This window comes from Cetorhinus maximus, chromosome 9 (assembly GCF_964194155.1).
Source record: "Cetorhinus maximus chromosome 9, sCetMax3.hap1.1, whole genome shotgun sequence".
Classification (NCBI taxonomy): domain Eukaryota; kingdom Metazoa; phylum Chordata; class Chondrichthyes; order Lamniformes; family Cetorhinidae; genus Cetorhinus; species Cetorhinus maximus.
In genome coordinates, this window is record NC_135887.1 from 46,633,974 (window position 1) to 46,655,982 (window position 22,009).

At 40.8% G+C, this 22,009-nt stretch overlaps 1 protein-coding gene across 7 annotated transcripts in view; it reads right to left on the reverse strand.

Annotated features, from left to right (window-relative positions):
- Positions 1 to 7,593: 7,593 nt before the first annotated feature.
- The window catches only part of LOC144684620 (rab effector Noc2-like), a 246,783-nt gene continuing 232,367 nt past the window's right edge, over positions 7,594 to 22,009 (reverse strand). For all 7 annotated transcript variants that reach the window (XM_078548632.1, XM_078548633.1, XM_078548638.1 and 4 more), the window contains 3 exons: positions 17,866 to 17,994; positions 14,078 to 14,254; positions 7,594 to 7,733 (listed from right to left, as the gene is read on the reverse strand). In XM_078548632.1, the coding sequence (XP_078404758.1) occupies positions 7,723 to 7,733; positions 14,078 to 14,254; positions 17,866 to 17,994 (317 nt within the window). In that variant the 3' untranslated portion in view covers positions 7,594 to 7,722. The remainder of the gene's footprint in view (positions 7,734 to 14,077; positions 14,255 to 17,865; positions 17,995 to 22,009) is intronic.

Below are 22,009 nucleotides of genomic sequence, written 5' to 3' on the forward strand. Positions count from 1 at the left end.
AGTTCTTACCTCTTAAAAAATGATAATTTCAGTATTAAATACAATTGTCAGATCCAATTATTAATCAGAACACGAGATAATGTTTTCATTTCTACATGTTTAAAGCAAAATGTCGGGGATCTGATCCATGGACCCTTAATTCAGATGAAAATATTGCTTTGGTTAAGCAAGAAATCAGCACTGATGTGACCATGTTGCTAACTCTTCAACCATCAATTCAAAATTAGCTGTAATAATCAACAATTAAATCTAAATTTTCAAAACCTTATGTGGATATCAGTAGCAAATAATGCATTAATGTAATATCTCACACATCTACAAACATTTCCTCAACAGCAGAAAATAATCAAAATTCACAATCACTTTCAGAGCATGAACCTTTTCAGGCACATGGGACCCCTCAGACAGATTCATGTATCACAACATAATAATTACCAGGTATTCATGCTGGAGATATAAACTGCATCCGAATGTGTTTGATCTTGTTGATTTCTCACTTCAAATACTACACTTAGATCTATTTTGCTCTAATTTTCCAGTTAGTCATGGTAATTATTAAGAATTTCAAATTTTGTGCTTCTAACTGTAAAATAAACTCAACTTGATTTGTTCTGACAAGTTTGACATCGATATTGCTTTTTTGCTCAAAAAAAGAAATTGCCTTTAATGATTTGAGCTCACCAAGCATCATTTGTATGTACCAAACACTGCAACACTAGCAACAATAGATATATCCATAAAGTAAATTTTTCAACAAGTTTTTAAATGAAAACTTTACTTGAAAAGGAATATACAAGTTACTTATTGTGAATCTCAATTTCCAGATGGGTAGTAACACAGTGCTAAATGCTAGATAAAAGGAGCAGCAGTGACGTGACTGAAGTGGCTTTTTAGCCCCCAAGGGCTCTGATCTTCTAAACTCAGCTCTAAAACATCCATCTTGTAAAAATAAGTTCACTGTCAAAGGAATTCAGCTAAAATGTGGGAAGAAGAGTGCTCAGTATGTTTGGAACTGTAACAAGCTTTTACCTCAAGGCCAAATTAACCTGAGAGGCCATATTTTCTCTCAGTTTGTATGAAATTACCATACCATCTTTTGAAAGATTAACAACCACAATGCATACCGCTAATTGTCAGCAGTCATCAGCATTCCAGAAAGCATTATGTCGACATGTAATTATTTCATTATGCAAGTGTTCAGCAGGGAAATCAAAAATAACAAGAAAAAAAGAGCTTTGAATGATTTGATTATTTGTAACATTGAAGACACCCATTCCTCACATTGTGCTCTCCTCTAACTATAGTGCTTGATTTACAAAGGGAACTTAACCAGCTATCCAAGTAATGCTAATGCTTACCATTAGTCCTGCCACTTCTGTTGCCATGGTTGAAAGGTTTCTTTCATTTCATCTGATTCACAGCTATGGTTTGTTCCCTTAAACTTCATATCACTCTTGGTGATCAGTCAGTGAAACTGTTTTAAGGTGACTTGTCCATTGAAGGGAACTGCAACTGGACTGTGATTCAAAAGATTAACATTACACCAGCTTATTTTTCCTTTACAAACTATGCTGCATTTCACAAAACAATTTACGGTAAGCTAGAACAACTGCTTCACACCTAGAGTTATTGTTCAGAAAAATCACACGAAGACAACTCTCTCCATTGTATGACTTTCAGACACATTCTAGTCCTGAAAATTTCCAGACGAATAGGTAAATTTGTTTTAAAGGTAAAGAAGAAATTTGAACATCAGTTTGAAAGGCTACTAGAGAAGCCAACATGGAGTTGTAAAGGGTACGTCACGCTTAACAAACTGAATTTACTTAATTGAGGAAGTTGCTGAAGGAGTGAACAGGGGAATGTCTATGGATGTAGTTAACACAGATTTCCAGGAGGCATTCAATAAGGATCCATCAAAGGAACTGCGAGCTAAAATTAAAGCTCAAGGAACTGAAGGTAAATTATTGACCTGGTTAGGTAATTAGTTAGGCGCAGGAGCCAGTGAGAATGGAAAATAGGCATGTGTGGGCATGAAGGGAGTGAATAGTGGTATTCCACAAGAATCTGTGCTGGGGCCTCAACTATTCATTGTTTATTAATGATTTAGATAAATCAATAGAGTTTGCTGATGACACAAGATTGGCTGTACCATGATAGGGTGTAAATGGAAGTATAAAATTACAAAGACACATTGATATACTAAGTGAGTGGGCAAAACTGTGCTAAATGGATTTCAACACAGGTATGAGGTCATTCATTTCCTACCAATGAGGAACAGGCTAGAAGAGTTGAATGGCCTACTCATTTTTTATCCTATGTTCTTACAATAACCATACAGTGTCACCAGGTTATTTATTAAGGTAAAATCTCATTTCTTAAGCTCTTAATAACACTAAATGGTATCAAAGTTCTGTTTAAGGCATAAAATTGAGTCTGATGATTGAATTGGATGAGCTTCATGGATGAGCTGGGTCTCAACATTCTCAAAAAGCAGTCAGTTTTAAGGTGAAGGCCAAATGCATTTGGGTCCATCCAAAACAGACAGTGGGACTCAAAAGCAAGAAGAAAATAGACTAGGCATGTCACCTTAAGTTTCAAAGAAACTTCAAAGGAATGGCTTGCTCAAATAGAAATTTTAAAAAGGGGAGAGTGAGAGAGTGAGAGAAAGGGGTTAAACAAAAGGCAGCAGAGTCATAAATTATTCCAATACTTTTCAAAAATTTTTCTTAACGATTTCAGTACTTTCATATAATGAAATTGTAGTTTATTTCAGCATCACAGTGTGCAATTGGAACATATTAAATAATTACCAATGGCCAAATGCATGGTGAGAAGTGGCTGGTGAGAAGTGACTGAAGCATTCTGGGAGAAGTCAGCACAGTCACCACGACTCAGGAGGGAATCGAGGATAAGGACTCTTGCACTCAACATTTGAAAAAGAGCGCGGATCTTGAAGGCAGGTCAGTTGAAAAAGAGCGCGGAGATTGAAAATAAAAGGAGGGGAAGCTGAAGAGGAGTGGCCAGCCTGTGAGCGGCCAGTGGGCGAGTGGCCCAGTGAAGGAGTGGAGCTTTGAGGCTTTGGCTCAAGAGGCTTAGGCGTGCAGAGGCTGAGTACGAACTTGCTCCCAGTGGGTAGGGCCGGGTAAAGTCCTTTTAAGTAAATTAGGAGTTGGTAATGGAGGCAGCAGTTGGGGCAGTCGAGTGCTCCGAATGCAGCATGTGGGAAGTCATGGACAGCACAATTGTCCCTGATGACTACACCTGCAAAAGGTGCATCCAGCTGCAGCTCCTGAGAAGCCGAGTTAGGGAACTGGAGCTGGAGCTGGATGAACTTCAGATCATACGGGAGGCAGAGGCAGTAATAGACAGGAGTTTCAGGGAGACAGTCACCCCTAAAAGTCAGGAGGCAGGCAGCTGGGTGAATGTCAGGAGAGGGAAGGGGAACAGACAGAAAGAGCAGAGCACCCCTGTGGCCGTTCCCATCAACAATAGGTATACCGTTTTGGATACTGTTGGTGGAGACGACCTACCAGGCACAAGTTGTAGTGGTCGCGTCTCTGGCACCGAGGCTGGACCCTCAGCTCAGAAAGGAGGGAGGGAAAAGAGAGCAGTAGTGATAGGGGATTCGATAGTTAGGGGGACAGATAAGAGGTTCTGTGGGAGAGATCAAGAATCCCGGATGGTCTGTTGCCTCCCTGGTGCCAGGGTCCGCGATATCTCGGATCGAGTTCTCAGTATTCTCAGGAGGGAGGGTGAGCAGCCAGATGTCGTGGTCCATGTAGGGACCAATGACGTGGATAGGAAGGAGGAGGAGGTCCTGCAAAGAGAGTTTAGGGAGTTAGGTGCAAAGTTGAAGGACAGGACCTCCAGGGTTACGATCTCAGGAGTGCTACCTGTGCACATGCTAGTGAGGCTAGAAATAGGAGGATAATGCAGCTAAATACGTGGCTAAGGAGATGGTGCAGAAGGGAGGGCTTCATGTTTCTTGACAATTGGGCTCTGTTCCAGGGAAGGTAGGACCTGTTCCGACGGGACGGTTTGCACCTGAACTGGAGGGGGACTAACATCCTTGCGGGTAGGTTTGCTAGTGCTGCTCCGGGGCATTTAAACTAGATTTGCAGGGGGAGCGGAACCAGAGTGTTAGAGCAGATAGTGAGGTGGAGGAGGATAAAGGTCAAGTGAGGAATGCATGTATAGACAGAAATCAAGGGTCCGTACGTGATAGAAATGTTCTCAGGTGCATCTATTTCAATGCAAGGAGTATTGTCGGAAAGGCAGATGAGCTTAGGGCGTGGATTGGCACGTGGGATTATGACATTATTGCTATTAGTGAGACTTGGTTGCAGGTGGGGTAGGACTGGCAGCTCAATGTTCCGGGGTTCTGTTGTTTCAGACGTGATAGAGGGGGAGGGATGAAAGGAGGAGGAGTGGCATTACTAGTCAGGGAAAATATCACAGCTGTGCATAAGCAGGACAGCCCGGAGGGCTCGTCCACAGAGGCCATATGGGTGGAGCTGAGGAATGGGAAAGGTGTGACCACACTAATAGGGTTGTATTATAGACCGCCCAATAATCAGAGAGAATTGGAGGAGCAAATCTGTAGAGAGATAGCAGACCGATGTAAGAAACAGAAAGTTGTGATAGTAGGAGATTTTAACTTTCCACATATTGACTGGGACTCCCATACTGTAAAAGGGCTGGATGGCTTGGAGTTTGTCAAATGTGTTCAGGAAAGTTTTCTAAATCAATACATAGAGGTACCAACGAGAGAGAATGCAACAATTGATCTCCTATTGAGGAACCAGACAGGTCAGGTGACAGAAGTATGTGTAGGCAAACATTTTGGGTCCAGTGACCACAATGTCATTAGTTTTAAGCTAATTATGGATAAGGATAGGTCTGGTCCTCGAGTTGAGATTTTAAATTGGAGAAAGGCAAATTTTGTGGAAATGAGAAAGGATCTAGGAAGAGTGGATTGGCATAAGTTGTTTCCTGGCAAGGACGTGTTCAGTAAGTGGAAGGCATTCAAAGGCGAAATTTTGAGAGTGCAGAGTTTGCATGTTCCTGTCAGGATTAAAGGCAAAGTTAACAGGCATAGGGAACCTTGGTTTTCAAGGGATATTGGCAATCTGGTTAAGAAGAAGAGAGAGGTGTATAGCAGGTATAGGCAACAAGAAGCAAATGAGGTACTTATAGAGTATAGAAAATGTAAGAAAATACTAAAAAAGGAAATCAGGAAGGCAAAAAGAAAACATGAGGTTGCTTTGGCAGATAATGTGAAGGTAAACCCGAAGGATTTCTACAAGTATATTAAGAGTAAAAGGATAGTAAGGGACACAATTGGTCCCCTTGAAGATCAGAGTGGTCGTCTATGTGTGGAGCCTCACGAGATGGGGGAAGATCTTAAACAGTTTTTTTGCATCAGTATTTACTCAGGAAACTGGCATAGTGTAAAAGGAAGGAAGGGAAACAAGCAGTAGTTTCATGGAACAGATAGAGATTAAAGAGGTGGTGCTTGCTGCCTTACAGCGAATAAAGGTAGATAAATCCCCCGGGCCTGACATGATATTCCCTCGGACCTTGAGGGAGACTAGTGTAGAAATTGCAGGGGCCCTGGCAGAAATATTTAAAATGTCCTTAGCCACGGGTGAGGTGACGGAGGATTGGAGGGTAACTTATGTTGTTCCGTTGTTTAAAAAAGGCTCCAAAAGTAAACCAGGTAATTACAGGCCAGTGAGCCTGACGTCAGTAGTAGGTAAATTATTGGAAGGTGTTCTGAGAGATCGGATATATCATTATTTGGACAGCCAAGGGCTGATTAAGGATAGTCAGCATGGCTTTGTGCGTGGTAGGTCGTGTTTAACAAACCTTGTAGAGTTTTCCGAGGAGGTTACCAAGAAAGTAGATGAAGGAAAGGCTGTGGATGTTGTCTACATGGACTTTAGTAAAGCCTTTGACAAGGTCCCAACATGGGAGGTTAGTTCAGAAGGTTCAGACACTTGGTATCCATGGAGAGGTTGTAAACTGGATTCGAAATTGGCTGTGTGGGAGAAGACAGAGAGTGGTAGTGCATGATTGCTTCTCAGACTGGAGGTCTGTGACTAGTGGTGTGCCTCAGGGATCTGTACTCGGACCATTGTTGTTTGTTGTCTATATCAATGATTTGGATGATAATGTGGTGAATTGGATCAGCAAGTTTGCTGATGACACTAAGATTGGAGGCATTGTGGACAGCGAGGAAGGCTTTCAAAGCTTGCAGAGAGATCTGGACCAACTGGAAAAATGGGCCAGAAAATGGCAGATGGAATTTAATGCAGAAAAGTGTGAGGTGTTACATTTTGGAAGGTCAAACACAGTAAATGGTAGGGCACTGAGGAGTGCGGAGGAACAAAGGGATCTGGGAGTTCAGATACATAATTCCCTGAAAGTGGCGTCACAGGTAGACAAGGTTGTAAAGAAAGCTTTTGGCATACTGGCCTTCATAAATCAAAGTATTGAGTATAGGAGTTGGGATGTTATGGTGAGGTTGTATAAGACATTGGTGAGGCCAAATTTGGAGTATTGTGTGCAGTTCTGGTCACCTAACTACAGGAAGGATATCAGTAAGATTGAGAGAGTGCAGAGAAGATTTACTAGGATGTTGCCGGGTCTTAAGGAGTTGAGTTACAGGGAAAGATTAAACAGGTTAGGACTTTATTCCTTGGAACGTAGAAGAATGAGGGGAGATTTGATAGAAGTTTACAAAATTCTGAGGGGCATAGACAGAGTAAATGCAAGTAGGCTCTTTCCACTTAGATTAGGAGAAATAAACACGAGAGGACATGGCTTTAGGGTGAAAGGGGAAATGTTTAGGGGGAACATTAGGGGGAACTTCTTCACTCAGAGTGGTGAGAGTGCGGAACGAGCTACCATCTGACGTGGTAAATGCGGGCTCACTCTTAAGTTTTAAGAATAAATTAGATAGATACATGGATGGGAGAGGTCTGGAGGGTTATGGACTAGGTGCAGGTCAATGGGACTAGCGGAATAATATTTCGGCACAGACTAGAAAGGCCGAATGGCCTGTTTTCTGTGCTGTAGTGTTCTATGGTTCTATGGCCTTTTGCAATCCAACAGTTAACTGCAAATGATGGGCTACCCCGCCACAAAATGAGATTTTGGCTTCTCCAAAATTCCTTCTTAAGAGTGAAATGCAGAACCTTAATGAAATCACATTTTCAACAAGCTACAAACAAAATATATCTGCTCAAGTTAAAGTCTATCTAACAGCTACTCATTCTGAAACCGCACGGGTACTTCAAAAGTCCATTTGGGTTTCCAGTATCAGTGGCATGTAGCAACCAAAGCTTCACAACAGCAAACCAGGATTGTGGTGTTAAACACTGGAGATCAAAAAAGAATTTGCCACTCGAAAACCTCATAAATAAAATAGATTAAATAACTGGAACATACCAGATTTAGCTATGAATTATTGCAGCAAAGATTTTCCTATGGACCCATCTACAATGTTATCCAGCAAGAAGTTCAGAAAATGAACCACTCTAGAGTTAAAGCTGCGTGATCAAAAAAGAAAAGACTCGAGGACTTGTATCAAGTTTATACAATTCTTTTATTCATATGACATCAAAATCAACAGCTCCAACCCGGGCATCTTGGGAAGGAGAACGGGGGCAATCCTTGGATGACAGAGATTGGGAGGATGCCTGGACCCTGGCCCACTCAATGACAACCTGTAGCAGACATAAAGAAATTCAATTTAAAACACTTCACAGAGCATATATTACTTCCGATAAATTAAGCTGTACACGTCATCCCTGTGCTGGAAGGACTAAAAGCAGCAAATAACTCTTTTCTCAATTACATTGGATCTTAAAAGAGACATAAAACTGTTATCACTTGGGATTGAAAAGGCAGAAGTAATACTTTCCAGAAAAATATCCATGAAACCAATTTATTTTTCTGTCAATTTTTTTTTAACTAGGCTTTTCCCAGAACACTTCCCACTGCATTTGTGAAATCATTTGTTCACTATGGTCTCCATTGCACACTAACAAAAAGAATAATTACCCTCAACAACACGATGGTGCCAAAATCTTTGACCTACAATAATCAAAATCTATTATGTTTGCACTACATTTGGCACGAGAAGTTTGGAAATATTAAATAATATAGATTGTTATAAGCTCAGATTTCTTAGTCTAAGTAGTTTTCATTATAGGGCCTTTGACATACCGTTAGTTCAATTTAATGACTCACTTGCAGCCTCAGGATTAAAATAAATACAACAGCCAAATGCAATAGCGCTGCTCACATTTTTGCTCCCTTAATCTGTTCTTTATGGAGAAATGCTCGAGTACCATTGCATGAAAACAACAATTGTACTCTAAAGACAGGTTAAATGCATCTTTCTGACTGTGGAACATAGGTAGAATTTAAAAATAACAATACTACTATTAGGGCATTGGTTTCTCACTTAAGTGCTGTGTATAACCATCATTCTGTGGCATTGCTATGAAACATGTTGATTTCGACATTGCAATGTATTGTAAGTCAGAGTTTATAATTAACATTTCAATAGCAACACTAATAATGGTTGTCATGTTGTTTTGGCAATGAATGTAAATAGCAGCATTATTGCCATGGTGAGGGAAGCCCTAAAATAAATATGCACTACAAAACAAAGTGGTACTTTGATTACTGCCACTAATTATGTTTTTAATATACAACCCAATGGAGATGATTTCCAAAGGGGCAGCAATCAAAGAGGCAATAAGCACAATTTCATATTTTTGTTTTGATGGCTGCACAAAAAATTACTGTCAGAACTTAGCATCTGCCTGAACCAGAACACTGACAGACATTACACATTTTTTTACTGTACCAATTAGGTATCTTTGTAAAACACAAGCAAATAACAGGGTTTTTGCAGAGATCTAATATGCTGCTTACAGCCTGATTTATTGCAAAGAGAACTTGATTCGAAAATACAGGAATTGTTTTTAGATTTGTTTGGACATGTTTTATATTATTGTGATAGCTTCTTTTCTATCCAACCTTTCGAAAAGAAATTACATTTTTTTTTGCTTTTTAAAAAATATACAGGATTTGCACCTCCATTTCGCAACTGTAAGAAACTGACTCTTCAGACTCAGGCTTCATCTAAATATGTCTTTGGGATTTCTCTCCGTGTTGACCTGGAGCAAAAACAGTGCAAGTTCTCCATCAAATCATACAGGGGATGCAAAATAGAGCAAAACAGGCTTTGCATTAATGGGAAAATACACATTTCATAAAAAAGTGTATTGTATCTGACCTTCTACCCTATCAAAGGCTTTCTGAGGTTTAACAATTTTAAAAATTAACCATGCTTTTACCCAGCTTTTAGAATGCATATACCAAACATGAATTTGCATATTTCATTTATGGCATTTGTGTTACTTAAATTTAAAATGAGTATCTTATATGCATAAAATGTGACAAGACCTGCATGGTATCAGATGATGGCTTTTATTAATGAATTCAGAACATGTCTTAGCCTAAACAATTTCAGGAACCCTCTACGTACTGACCTTTAGAAACATGTGTACAACATGAAGAAAAATTTCCATGAAGGCAGTTATTTTAATTGCAAAACTGTATAGAAAACTAAAAGATAATTTTTAAGCATTGATTTTCAGATCAATACAGCCCTCATACAAAAGTTGACTATGCAAGAGTATACATTATCGCCAAGTAAAACATCATCATCTTCTCCTGACTCTTAGAATACTAAAAAAAATCCTCTTTCCATGAACATGCGGAATTAAGTTCTGCCCACTTAAACAGCAATCAAAAGACTCAGATATGATCCAAATGTATCGACAATGAAACACGTTTGAGGCAATGTTATGGATTAATCTCAAAGTGCTGGAAATACTCAGTAGGTCAGGCAGCAAATATGGGGGTAGAAACAGAGTTGACATTTCAGGTTGATGGCCTTCAGAACTGGAAAAAAATAGAGATGTAACAGATTTTAAGCAAGTACAGAGGCAGGGAAAGTGGGGGTGGAGGAACAAACAAGACGGGAGATCTGTAATAGGATGGACAGCAGGAGATGATAAAGTGCAAGGAAAAGGAAATGGTACTTGGAAAAGTAAAGAAACAAAAGATTGTTCTAAAGGAGGTGTAAATGGAAACAGCAGAATCATTACCAACAGCTGCCGCAGTCCAAAAGAAATGGGGGCAGAGGTAATATGATCGGAAATTGTTTAACTCAATTTTGAGTCCAGAAGATTGTAAAGTGCCAAATCAAAAGGTGCTGCTATCCGAGCCAACATTCAACTTCATTGGGAAGCAGTGCAGAAGGCCAAGGACAGGGAGGTCAAAAGCGTCATAGAGAAATAAATGGCAGGTGATCAGAACATCAGGATCATGCATGTGAACTGAATGGAGGTGTTTTGCAAAGCAGTCACACAATCTGCATTTGATTTCCTAAGTTAGAGGAGATCACCTTGTGAGCAGCAAGTATAGTATATTAAAGAAAGGAAGTGGTTGAGGCTTTCAATGGTGGGAAGATAGCAGGTAAAAGGACAGGTGCTACATTGCCTTTGCTTGCATGGGAAGGAACCAGGGAAAGGGTCGGGGGTGTCCGGTGTGACTGAGGAGTGTACCGTGGTCTCACAGAGGAAAAATTTCCTTTGAAATGCAGGAAAGGGGAGGTGGGGGTAGATGAGTTTGGTGGTGACATCTTGCTAGCGGTAATGGTGGAAGATAATCCATCAAACAAGATGGCAGATGGAGCTGACCCTATCAGCCTCAGTGGGGGGAATTGAGGCAGTTGAGGAAAAATGAAGGCATATCAGAAGCACTGGTATGGAAGGTGGCATCAGTGTCATCCAGCATGATGACTCCAACAAGCACATCTTCCCCTGCCCTCTCCTTTCAGTATTCCCAAGCGGTCATTCCCTCCATAACAATCTGATCCACTCCTCATCACCCAGCCACCTCTTCCCCTTCCCAAGGCACCTTTCAATGGCCTGGATTTTGCAGTCAGCAGCAAAGGTCTACAAAGATCTAGCAATCTTTGTTCCATGGATTTCCCCTTTCCTGACGGCAGATTAAATCTGGTGCCAAGTCAAGGTTATCTCTAGATATCAAGCAGCAGTGATGACAGCTAGGAGGGTAAGCAGCCAGTCACACTGAAGTATTCTCACAGGCGGAAGTAAATGCACTGATTATCCATCACTTTTAATATCATTTATAGAAAACAAAATACATGATTGGGGCATGCAAATGAGATTAAGGTAGACGAATTCTCATAACCAAACTTTGGAAAATATATTATTTTTAAAATGTGGTTTTTTTATCATAAATGCAAAAATTGACATTCTACAAATATGAAATAAGATTTTCAAGGTTTTAAAGATTTTTCAGTGATGATCATGAATTTAATACATCATTAAAATTCCAGTTGCCACTCATTGAGCAAGGTGTAACTTTGACAAGGGCTATTTATAGTGAAATAAAAGCAAATGACTGCGGATGCTGGAAATATGAAATAACAACAGAAAGGGCTGGAAAAACTCAGCAAATCTGGCAGCATCTTGGAGAGAGAAACTCACCAAGCCCCCTTGGACGGCACTTTCCAAATCCACAACAGCTACCATCTAGAAGGACAAGGGCAGCAAACAGGTGGGAACACCACCACCTGGAAATTTCCCTCCAAGCCACTCATCATCCTGACTTAGAAGTACATTGCTGTTCCTTTACTGTTGCTGGGTCAAAATCCTGGAACTCGCTCCCTAACAGCACTGTACCTTCACCACATGGACTGCAGCGGTTCAAGAAGGCAGCTCACCACCACCTTCTCAAGGGCAATTAGGGATGGGCAATAAATGCTGGCCCAGTCAGCGACACCCACATCCCACGATGAATTTTTAAAAAAGAGCTAATGTTTCGAGTCCATTATGACTTTTCTTCGGAACTAGGCTGCTGAGTTCAACAATTTCAGATCAAAAACTCTGCCTCTATTTTTGAGCAGCAGCTTTTGGTGATGGTCCTGTTTTTCCTATTACATCTCCTCTAGACCCATCCTTTTTCTCTACTTATCCCCTTACTGTCTCCTTTTGCTTTGCATCATCATCTCTTCTGTCATTTCATCTCTTTTACCCAATCACAGGCCCTCCCCATTTCCCGACCACTGCAGTCACTTAAAACCTGTTATATCTCCAACTTTTTCTAGTTTTGTCAAAAAGCCATCAGACAGGATTTTCTGCTCTCACTGGTGGCAGGCCTAGAGGCATGAAGGGCATGTAATTAGGCAGGACGGTGGTGTACCAGAACCCTGCCATGTTCCCAACTCTGCCAGAATTAAGTTCTGAGCAGGAAGGCCCATGGTCAACCTTCCCACTCTGCCGCCTATTGAGGCCCTTAAGTGACCAATTAATGACCAGTTAAGGGCCTCATCCGCCACCACTGGTATTAACCTCGTGGCAGGTGGGCCTGTCAACATGTGGCATGCACGACAGGTAAAAATGTGCAGCCAGATTGCAACCTCCGGAGGTTGGGTGGGGCCTAATTGAAGGACTGGACATCAGAAAGGAAAGGGGCCACTGAGAACCCTGCCCTGCCCTCCTTCACCCGTGACCCCCACTCCACAAACCTCCACCCCCCATTACTTACCTGTGGCCTGGTCACTCTGTCATTCTGGGACTCTGGTTCTTGTCCTTCCGGCAGCAGCCCCGGCCTCCCCAGTGGTGCTGCTGAGCACAACGGTTGTCGGCCTCTGACTGGCCAGTAGCTCTCAATAGGCAAGGCTTCCACCTCTGGGGGTATTGATTCCAGGGGAAGGCCCACCACTGGCCTTGCTGCTGCCTGATTAGCTTGTAGTTCAGTGGGCCTTCCAGAAAAGAGGCAAAGTGGGTCTCTCGCTGGCTCTCCAGCCAGCAGGCGCAATCCCCGATGCCACAACAGGATTCCGCCCATCGACTCTGTTTCTCTCTCCACAGATGCTATCTCACTTGCTGAGTATTTTCAACATTTTCTGTTTTTGTTTCAGATTTCCAGCATCTGCATGTATTACAGTTTTATCAAACTGCTGAACTTGCTTGATTTCACATGCTACAAAAGAGACAATTATAATAATGGTTCAGTGTTATTAGAACTGGCACACAATTCAGATGCATTTTCAGTGCATTTTCAAATGCAGTCTTCCAAATATATGAAATATTATGAAATAATGGCAGCAAACATGAGAGCCATTCAAGGGGCTGTCTAGTAATGTGCAAGCATTGTAAGTTTCGATGGAAAAATGGATCTGATGGGCGAAATGGCCTCGCTCATCTGTACTACTTTTATAGTGTTCAAATGAATCACTGCCTATTTGTTAAACAGACACTACATTGCTGTTTACTAAAATACTTTTCAAAAGCATTATCTAAATGATGACTTTCAGCAACACTGATGACAACACAAATTCTTTTTTTCAGGATTTACAACTCCATTTCTCAACTTTAATAACTTGACTGTTAATGTTCAAACTGGAAACAAAAATGCTTTGAGATTGTTTTTTTTTTTGCTTCAGTATTTCAGATTTATTCAAGCTGCAATATTCCTTTGCTAATCCTCAAATTGCCAATTTCACTTTTGCTAACCGAACCAAACAGTAACCTCAATGTTCACAAATAGCCAGCAGCAAATAGGTTATTACAGAACAACATAAAAGGTACCTCTCATACATTCTTTCATATGAAATAATAAATGTAATTTCAACAGGGGACAAAGCACATATTTTATTACAGTTTTAAATATAGATTTGTAAAATGCTTACGAAAAGGAATACTGTAAATTTTAATTGCCTTGTACTGAGAAATTACTTTTACAGAAATGATATCATGAAAATAGCTCACTTGTGACCTTTACAAATTGTGCATTTTTTTCAAACTGTACTTCAGAATAAACTTAAATATGATAACGTCAGCAATTGTAAGTTGTGCACTGCAGAAATGTTAAAATTGGTCTTAGACAGTTTACATTTAATCCCCGCAGAATTACAGAACCACTAAAGGTAAAATCGTGCAAGTTATGTGGTACTAACCTGTAGAGTTCTTGTCAAAATCATTGCTGTAGTCATCATCAAGGACATCACCACTGTAGCTCTCTATGGCACTTGAACCTCCTCCATGCTCACTACCAAAGCTGGGCCGACTCCCGGATAAAGTGTTTGTCAACTGATGGTTACCCGGAGTTTTATTGGTTGGCTCCCAGCTCGAAGCTGCAACACAATAAATCAGCAGTATACAGTTTTTGGAGAATATAAATGTTAAAATGTTATTAGAAGTCTTTTTTTAAATTAACAGCCAAATATCAAAAAGCCATTTGCCCTAATGGGGTCCTGTTGTGTTCAGCCAGGTTGTTGTTTTCTTTATTTAAGGGAGTCTCAAAAGTATTTTCCATTCTTTTCCTCCTTTGAAATTATACCTCTGAATTTCAAGTTCCCTTTTTAAAGAGGGTCAGGAGTTTTAAGCCTGTAAATAAATCTAAAGGTATCAATTACATCATAGGTGATGAGCCAAGAGGCCTGCTTTATTAAAGCAGCCAAGTAACCTGGCTAGTTTTCCTTCCCCTTGGAAAGACTTTACTAAGGCTGGTAAATTCATTACCCCATTCAGTTAGACATTCTAAACTTAGCATTCCACTTGAGGATAATTTTATATTAACATAACTCCTCCAAGCCCCTTAACTCAAAATATTTGCAAACTATCCAGTCAAAATAACTATCCATTCTATAACTGAAGTGTGGGATTAAATTGGGCAGCTCTTTCAAAGAACTGACACAGGCATGATGGGCTGAATGGCCTCGTTCTATGCTGTAAGGTTCTATGATTCTAAAAATAACTAAGAATGATCCTTATTATATTATCCATTTGGCCAGGTAATGAACATACCATTCTTGTAGCTCCCAGAAGATTTTCATTATACTTAGTGAGGACATTATTGAACATAAACAGAATTACCTGGAAAAACTCAGCAGGTCTGGCAGCATCGGTGGAGAAGAAATCAGTTGACGTTTCGAGTCCTCATGACCCTTCGGCAGAACTGAGTATAGTTAGGAGAGAGGTGAAATATAAGCTGGTTTAAGGTGGGGGGCGGGGGGAGAGAGAAGTTGAGGGTGGGGTGGTTTAGGGATAAGCAAGCAGTGATAGGGGCAGAGAATCAAAAGATGTCACAGAGAAAAGGATCAAAGAGGTGTTGAAGGTGGTGATATTATCTAAGAAAAGTGCTAATTAAGAATGGATGGCAGGATACTCAAGGTACAGCTCTAGTGGGGGTGGGGTGGAAAGACTAACAAAGTTTTAGTTTTAGATTTAAAAATAATGGAAATAGGTGGGAAAAGAAGAATCTATATAAATTATTGAAAAAAAAAGGGAGAGGGGGAAGAAACGGGGTGGGGATGGGGGGAGGGGGAGTTTAAGATCTAAAGTTGTTGAATTCAATATTCAGCCCGGAAGGCTGTAAAGTGCCTAGTCGGAAGATGAGGTGCTGTTCCTCCAGTTTGCGTTGGGCTTCACTGGAACAATGCAGCAAGCCAAGGACAGACATGTGGGCAAGCGAACAGGGTGGAGTGTTAAAATGGCAAGCGACAGGGAGGTTTGGGTCTTTCTTGCGGACAGACCGCAGGTGTTCTGCAAAACGGTCGCCCAGTTTGCGTTTGGTCTCTCCAATGTAGAGGAGACCGCATTGGGAGCAACGAATGCAGTAGACTAAGTTAGGGGAAATGCAAGTGAAATGCTGCTTCACTTGAAAGGAGTGTTTGGGCCCTTGGACGGTGAGGAGAGAGGAAGTGAAGGGGCAGGTGTTGCATCAGTGTTCACATGCTCACACGTTCAATTGTAAAATCTACACTTGCTAAAAGTGCAAATATGTAATTCACTTCATGAAATCTTTTATGGTGTCAGTGGCTATTAGAAGTTAAGTTAGACAAAGTAAGCAAAAAATAATTGTGATGATATGACAAACATTTGTTTGCATGTAGTCTCTGCTATGGTGAATCCCAGTGAATTAGATATTCCCTTAAGAACATAACTATCCCTGAGTTACAAATACCCAAAGCCAAATACAATCTTTAGAATGTCAACTTTATAAAGGGGAGGAGAGACCTCAATGACATATCACATGTTTATTCATAAAATTACATAGAACATAACAGGACAAAAACAGGCTACTCAGCCCAACAAGTCTACGCTGATATTTAAGCTCCACGTGAGCTTTTCCCCATCTTACTTCATCTCATGCAATCGATATGTCCTTCGCTTCTCTTTATTCTCATGGACTTATCTCAATTCCCCATAAATGCACCTCTGCTATTTGCCTGAACTATACCATGTGGTACACACTCTCACCACTGAGTGAAGAATTTTTTCCTGAATCTTTCTTATATATATGGTCCCTCATTTTGGACACACCCACAAGTGGAAACATCGGGCAGAATTTAATGCCCCTCCCCAGATGGAGTTTGGAGATGGGTGGTGCATTTAATTGGGTGCGGGGTGGGGACCAATTAAGTCCAGGTGAGAAAGCTCGTGGATAGCCTTTTCAACCGGATGCTAATTGAGGCCCTTAAGTAGGCAATTAGTGCCTACTTAAGGGCATCATCCCATCGCCACTGTTTGTGGGGTTGTTGCCATGCAAGGAGCCCAAAAAGCAAAACCTGTTTGGTTTGTCTGCAGGCTTTAAGAGGGGTTCTCTCATTCAAAGGCACTCAGTGCCTGATCAAGGGATCTGTCATTGGACAGATGGGGACCCAGTGACAGTCACCACCTCTACCTTTTCTTCTGAACCCCCTTCCCACCCACCCCCATGATCCCCACCCTGCCCTCACTCACCTTTGGCCTGGGGTCCCTTGTTGATCCTGGGCCTTAGATGCGTGTCCTGATGGCACCTGCCACTGATCCCAGTGGTACTGATGCACAATGGAGAGCTGCCAGCCTCTAATTCAGTTCTCGTTGGGGGAGGGGGGTAGGGGTGGGGGTGGGGGAAGAACATGATACCTCCCCCATCCCCATGGTCCTTGTTCCCTGGAAAGGCCTGCACACTGGTCATTTAAGCACCTGATGGGCTTTCCCCAACATAGGCAATGACAGAGAAACCCCCATCGCCTCCACTAAATTGCACCCATCATCTCTACATCTACCCCACCAAACTACATCATAATTTTAAAGACCTCCATCAGGTCTTTTCTCGTTCTTTTCTATTCTAGAAAAAATACCCCCAACCTGTTCAATCTTTCCTGACAATTGTACCCTCTTGGTTCTGGTTATCACGATGTAAATCTTTTTTGCACTATCAGTGCTTCTGTCTTATTTTCATAATGTGGAAACCAGAACAGCTCACTGTACTCCCAATGTTGCCTATTCATCTGGACTTTCTATAAATGGAACTCTTACAAAACATCTCAAATATTTGAACAAGACATTCAATGAGATTCTATCTTGTGGTTATATGTGCAAATCAATTTTTTTCTAGGTGCTTTCATGTTTTATCTTAACAATTGTTTCTGTCTTGGGAGAGTGACCTCCATGTTCCAAGCTCCCTTGCTGATATTTCTTTCAATTTGTATTATGGAAGCATGATCACAATGGGTGATAAGCCTAGCATTGGCTCTGTACATTTAGTTCGATCATAGAGTTCTTCATCCAACTGCTGATGTGGAGATCCACATTTCAGTGGGACTGTGACGCAGTCAGATTTTTGTACATTCTGTCTACATTGTGTACTTAGCAATTTAGTTGATGCCAGGACAACCATGTGTTGGAAGATTTTACACTGAAGTACTTTATCTGATAATTGGGGATAAAACAAATTCAGAGGAGTAGACTGCTGTACCTTTCATTTTCCTACCAGACTCTTCTCTTTCTTTTCTTATCTTGTGATTTTTTGAGCTGCTGGCTGAAACTTTGTCATCTTGGCTGGAGGAACTGCACTCGGATTCACTTTCACTGTCACTGGAGACAACTAAAATAGGAACAGACAATTGACTGGTTTTATAAAATGCGCATGACATATTTTCACAACAACAAAATAATGTAACGGCTATTCAGAGTTACAGCCTGGGGTCACAATAAAGGTATGGTTAAAGGATAAGACCAATGTTCCCATTAAAATTTAATTCCTGTGCACGGCCTTTTATTGTGTGCAGTCTCTTTAAATTTATTTGCACAGCCACACACACACATTGATTATCACACAGCATGGCCTATGCAGTACCTTGCAGGCTGCTGCGCAGATTCACATCCTCACAGCTTAGCGGGAACATTGGATAAGACCCAGTATTATTGGGTTAGAGACCTTGTGTTAAGTTTAGACCAAATGCTTCTTGACAATATGATGCTAATCACAGGGCTATACAAATTTGCTTTGAAAGTAACATGATTCAAACATATGTCGATAAATTTCAAATCAAAAAATTCCATCTAGTAGACTGTCACAAATTGGATGTACAAAATGAATAAAATCTACTAACATTATACAGTACTCTAATATAGCTTTAAAAGTTATCAAGAGATGAATTCCCAAAGGTGATAGTGATTAGAGACCAAGTACCATGTTATTTTCAGCTATATTGATTTCTAATAAATGATAACTATGTACAGAATAGAAATGTTAATATAAATCATATAAAACTTACACTGTGATTTATGCATGAGTATCCTGGCTTAAGTTTTTATTAGGAACCCCCAAAGACATTTCCACTTTGTAAACAAGGTGACATTACACTACAATTTCTCATCCATCAAAATGTTTCAATATACTCTGAATTACTTAGCTATGATAACCCTAGCAGTTATAACTCTATAAAGCTTACACTGTAGGAGGGAACTATTTAAGGCTTTTATTCCCACTTGTGATTTAAGCCATAGCCTCGTATGACATTGCTGCTGAGTATAATCAAGCCTGATACGCTCATGGAACTAAATTAATGCCGTATTATCTCCCGTGACATATTGTCTATTTTACTTCTTACATTTTAGTTATCAAATGAAGAGATGAAATATTTTTCTGCACAAGGTTAAAAGAACGCTTAATAAATAACTGTGGATGTTATACATACTTCAATAAACAATTCATTATTTTGAAATCAAAGAATTATATATTTGAGATAATAAAAAGCATATATTTATAATCAAAGTCAACAGACTCTCCTCCTGTCCCTCCACCTATTTATTCTTTGTGATCCAACCTGCACAGAAAGAGGTCCTTACTCAGTTTACATTCATGCTGGTCTTCTTCCTGGCAATTGCAATCTGTCCACTATAATGTCAGTGGAGTAATGAGCTGAAAATAGCTTATGTGGAAACTATCTGTAATACAGATTTCTGGCATTATGCTCCTGCGCTCTGGAATTTCCTTCCAAAACCAGTCTGTCTTGTTATATTTCTTACCATAATCTAACTCCTCAAACATGCCTATACCTCCTCCAATGACCTCCCTTCTCCTCTTCAGTGCTTGATCCCCTATTGTGAAGTGCCTTGGGAAATTTTGCAATGTTAAGGGTGCAAGTTGTGCTGCCGATCAATATCCCAACACATTAACAATATCATCAATTCTCAGCTAGATTTCCCTGGGGAGAATTCAATCATGGCTTTAAAGAGAAAATTTCAAGTTCCAATGTACCTCTTCCAAAGGAAAGGAAACAAAGACACAGACCATTAATCCAGTTGCCCGACTGGAAAATAACATGTACAAGTGTGCAGCAATTGGAAAAGAACAACAAAAAAATAGGGAAACGGACATGCTTAATTAGAAAAGCAGACCACAAAAGGTCCCTCACTGCAATAGCAAAAAGTAAACCTCCTATGTAACTACTCTGAGCAGTATACCCTATTCCCCCTTCAATTATTTCCAGTATACAGCAGGTAACAACTGATCTTACAATTGCCCTAGTCTTGCCATTAGTTACCTGCTTTCCACATTCTATTATAATGCAAAAAGAAAAGAAAGATATGCATTTATATAGCACATTTCATGACCTCAAGAAGTCTCTTTACAACAAATGAAGCACTTTTGAAGTGTAGTTACCATTGCAATCAAGGAAATGCAGTGGCCAAAACATTCCTAAGCAAGGTCCCACAAATAGCAATGTGATGATGACCAGTATTATGACCACTAGGCTTTAAGACAGTTATGTTTTAAACTGTCTCTTTTAATTTAAGGTAAAACAGAATGCCTTGGAATGGGGGGGTGGTGTTTTTTTTATTTATTCTTTCATGGGATGTGATCATCTCTGGCAAAGCCAGTATTGTTACCCATCCCTAATTGCCCAAGAAACGAGTGGCTTACTAGGCCATTTCAGAGGGAAGTTAAGAGTAGAATCATAGAATAATAGAAGCGTATAAGGTTTATGGCATAGAAAGAGGCCACTTGGCCCATCCTGTCTGCGCCAGCCAAAAACAAGCCACACAGCCTAATCCCACTCTCCAACATTTGATCCATAGCCCTGCAGTTAGGGTGAATATCCAGACACCTTTTAAAGAGTCAACCACATTACTTTGGATCTGGGGTTAAATGTTGGCCAGGCCAGGTACGGTTGGCAAATTTCCCGCCCTCAAGGACATTAGTGAACTAACTTTTATGACATTCAATAATAGTTTCATGGCCACCATTACTGAGACTAGCTTTCAAATCCAGACTTTATTAATTGAATTCAAATTTCAACAGCCATAGTGGGATTCAAACCCATGCCCCCAGAGCACTAACCTGGGCTTCTGGATTACTCGAACAGCGACATTACCATTACACCGCCATCACCCTCTAGAGTGTGAAGGGTACTGAACTCTGCCTGGTGACAGGCCCAGATGACCTGGTTGCCAATGAGACAGGGGGGTCCCAGGTTAGAACTCTCAGAAACTCAAATACCAGTTTTAACATCTGGACACAAAGGAAAATGCAGCTGGCCTTACTTCTATAGACTCTCAGACCGAAGGAGTTGAGAAAAGAGAATCCACAACAGTTGCTGCTATGGCAAGCAGAAGAGAAAGGCTGCTTTTAGGTTAACCACCCAGTGAAGGACTAGTGAGGCCAGAACCCATGTTCAGAGAAACAAGAATTGTGAAAAGTTGGAGACCACGGAATCATCAGGCAGAACCTTACAACAGGGAGTCCTTTTATTATGCTCAAAGGGTTGAGCAAAGATGACTTTGTTTAAAAGGACACTGGAAGATTCGCCCTGGCAAAGTAGGGAGAAGAGATCCTGTTAGCACAGGGAGGATTTGGCCTTAAGACCATGACCTCTCAGTTGTGGTGAAAATAGAAGAAGCCCGAAACCACAAGTCCCGCCCCCAAACATGGCACCTACCATTTTTGCTGAGAAAGGGAATGGGCCTGGGTCAGGATTTGCATATGCCTATTTCGAGGAGGCAGCTGCCCATAGAAATCAGCAGCTGCCTCCAGATATGTGTGATTTTGGTGTGAGAGGTGTCTGACACTGCAACATGCACTGATTATATCTTATAGGAGGTGGATTCGTTTGGAGAACCGGGGTACCATTTTGAAGAGGTGAGGTACCCCTTTGGATATGGTCACAGGACACCTCTGGGGGAGGTCATGTGCCCTTTGGGATTCCTGAAAGTAGACATGAACGTGCTTAAAAGTGCTGAAACTCATTGGAACGGTGAAGCTCATTGGGACTGTCAAAAGTGTCAAGATGAACTGTTAAAGGGAGCTGTCAATCTATCAATTCATTAAAAACTTCTGCCCTTTGAAACTCTTCAAAAAAATTATCTGGAATGTTTAAAAAAAATGACTGCTCACTCTGTTGACATAAATAGGTTTACTATTACTGGATTAGTGCTGTATGATTGATTTCACAGCTGTCCATTATCACAGTAAGGTGCCTGCCATTTCACAATTTGATTGTCAGCTCCAAGTGGTTATGGGCTCTAGGGCTATGAATTACAAATGTTTTTTTTTTAAATAAGGGATTATGCAATTGAATAAAAGGTTTGTTGTTATAAGGGATCATGTAGTTGAA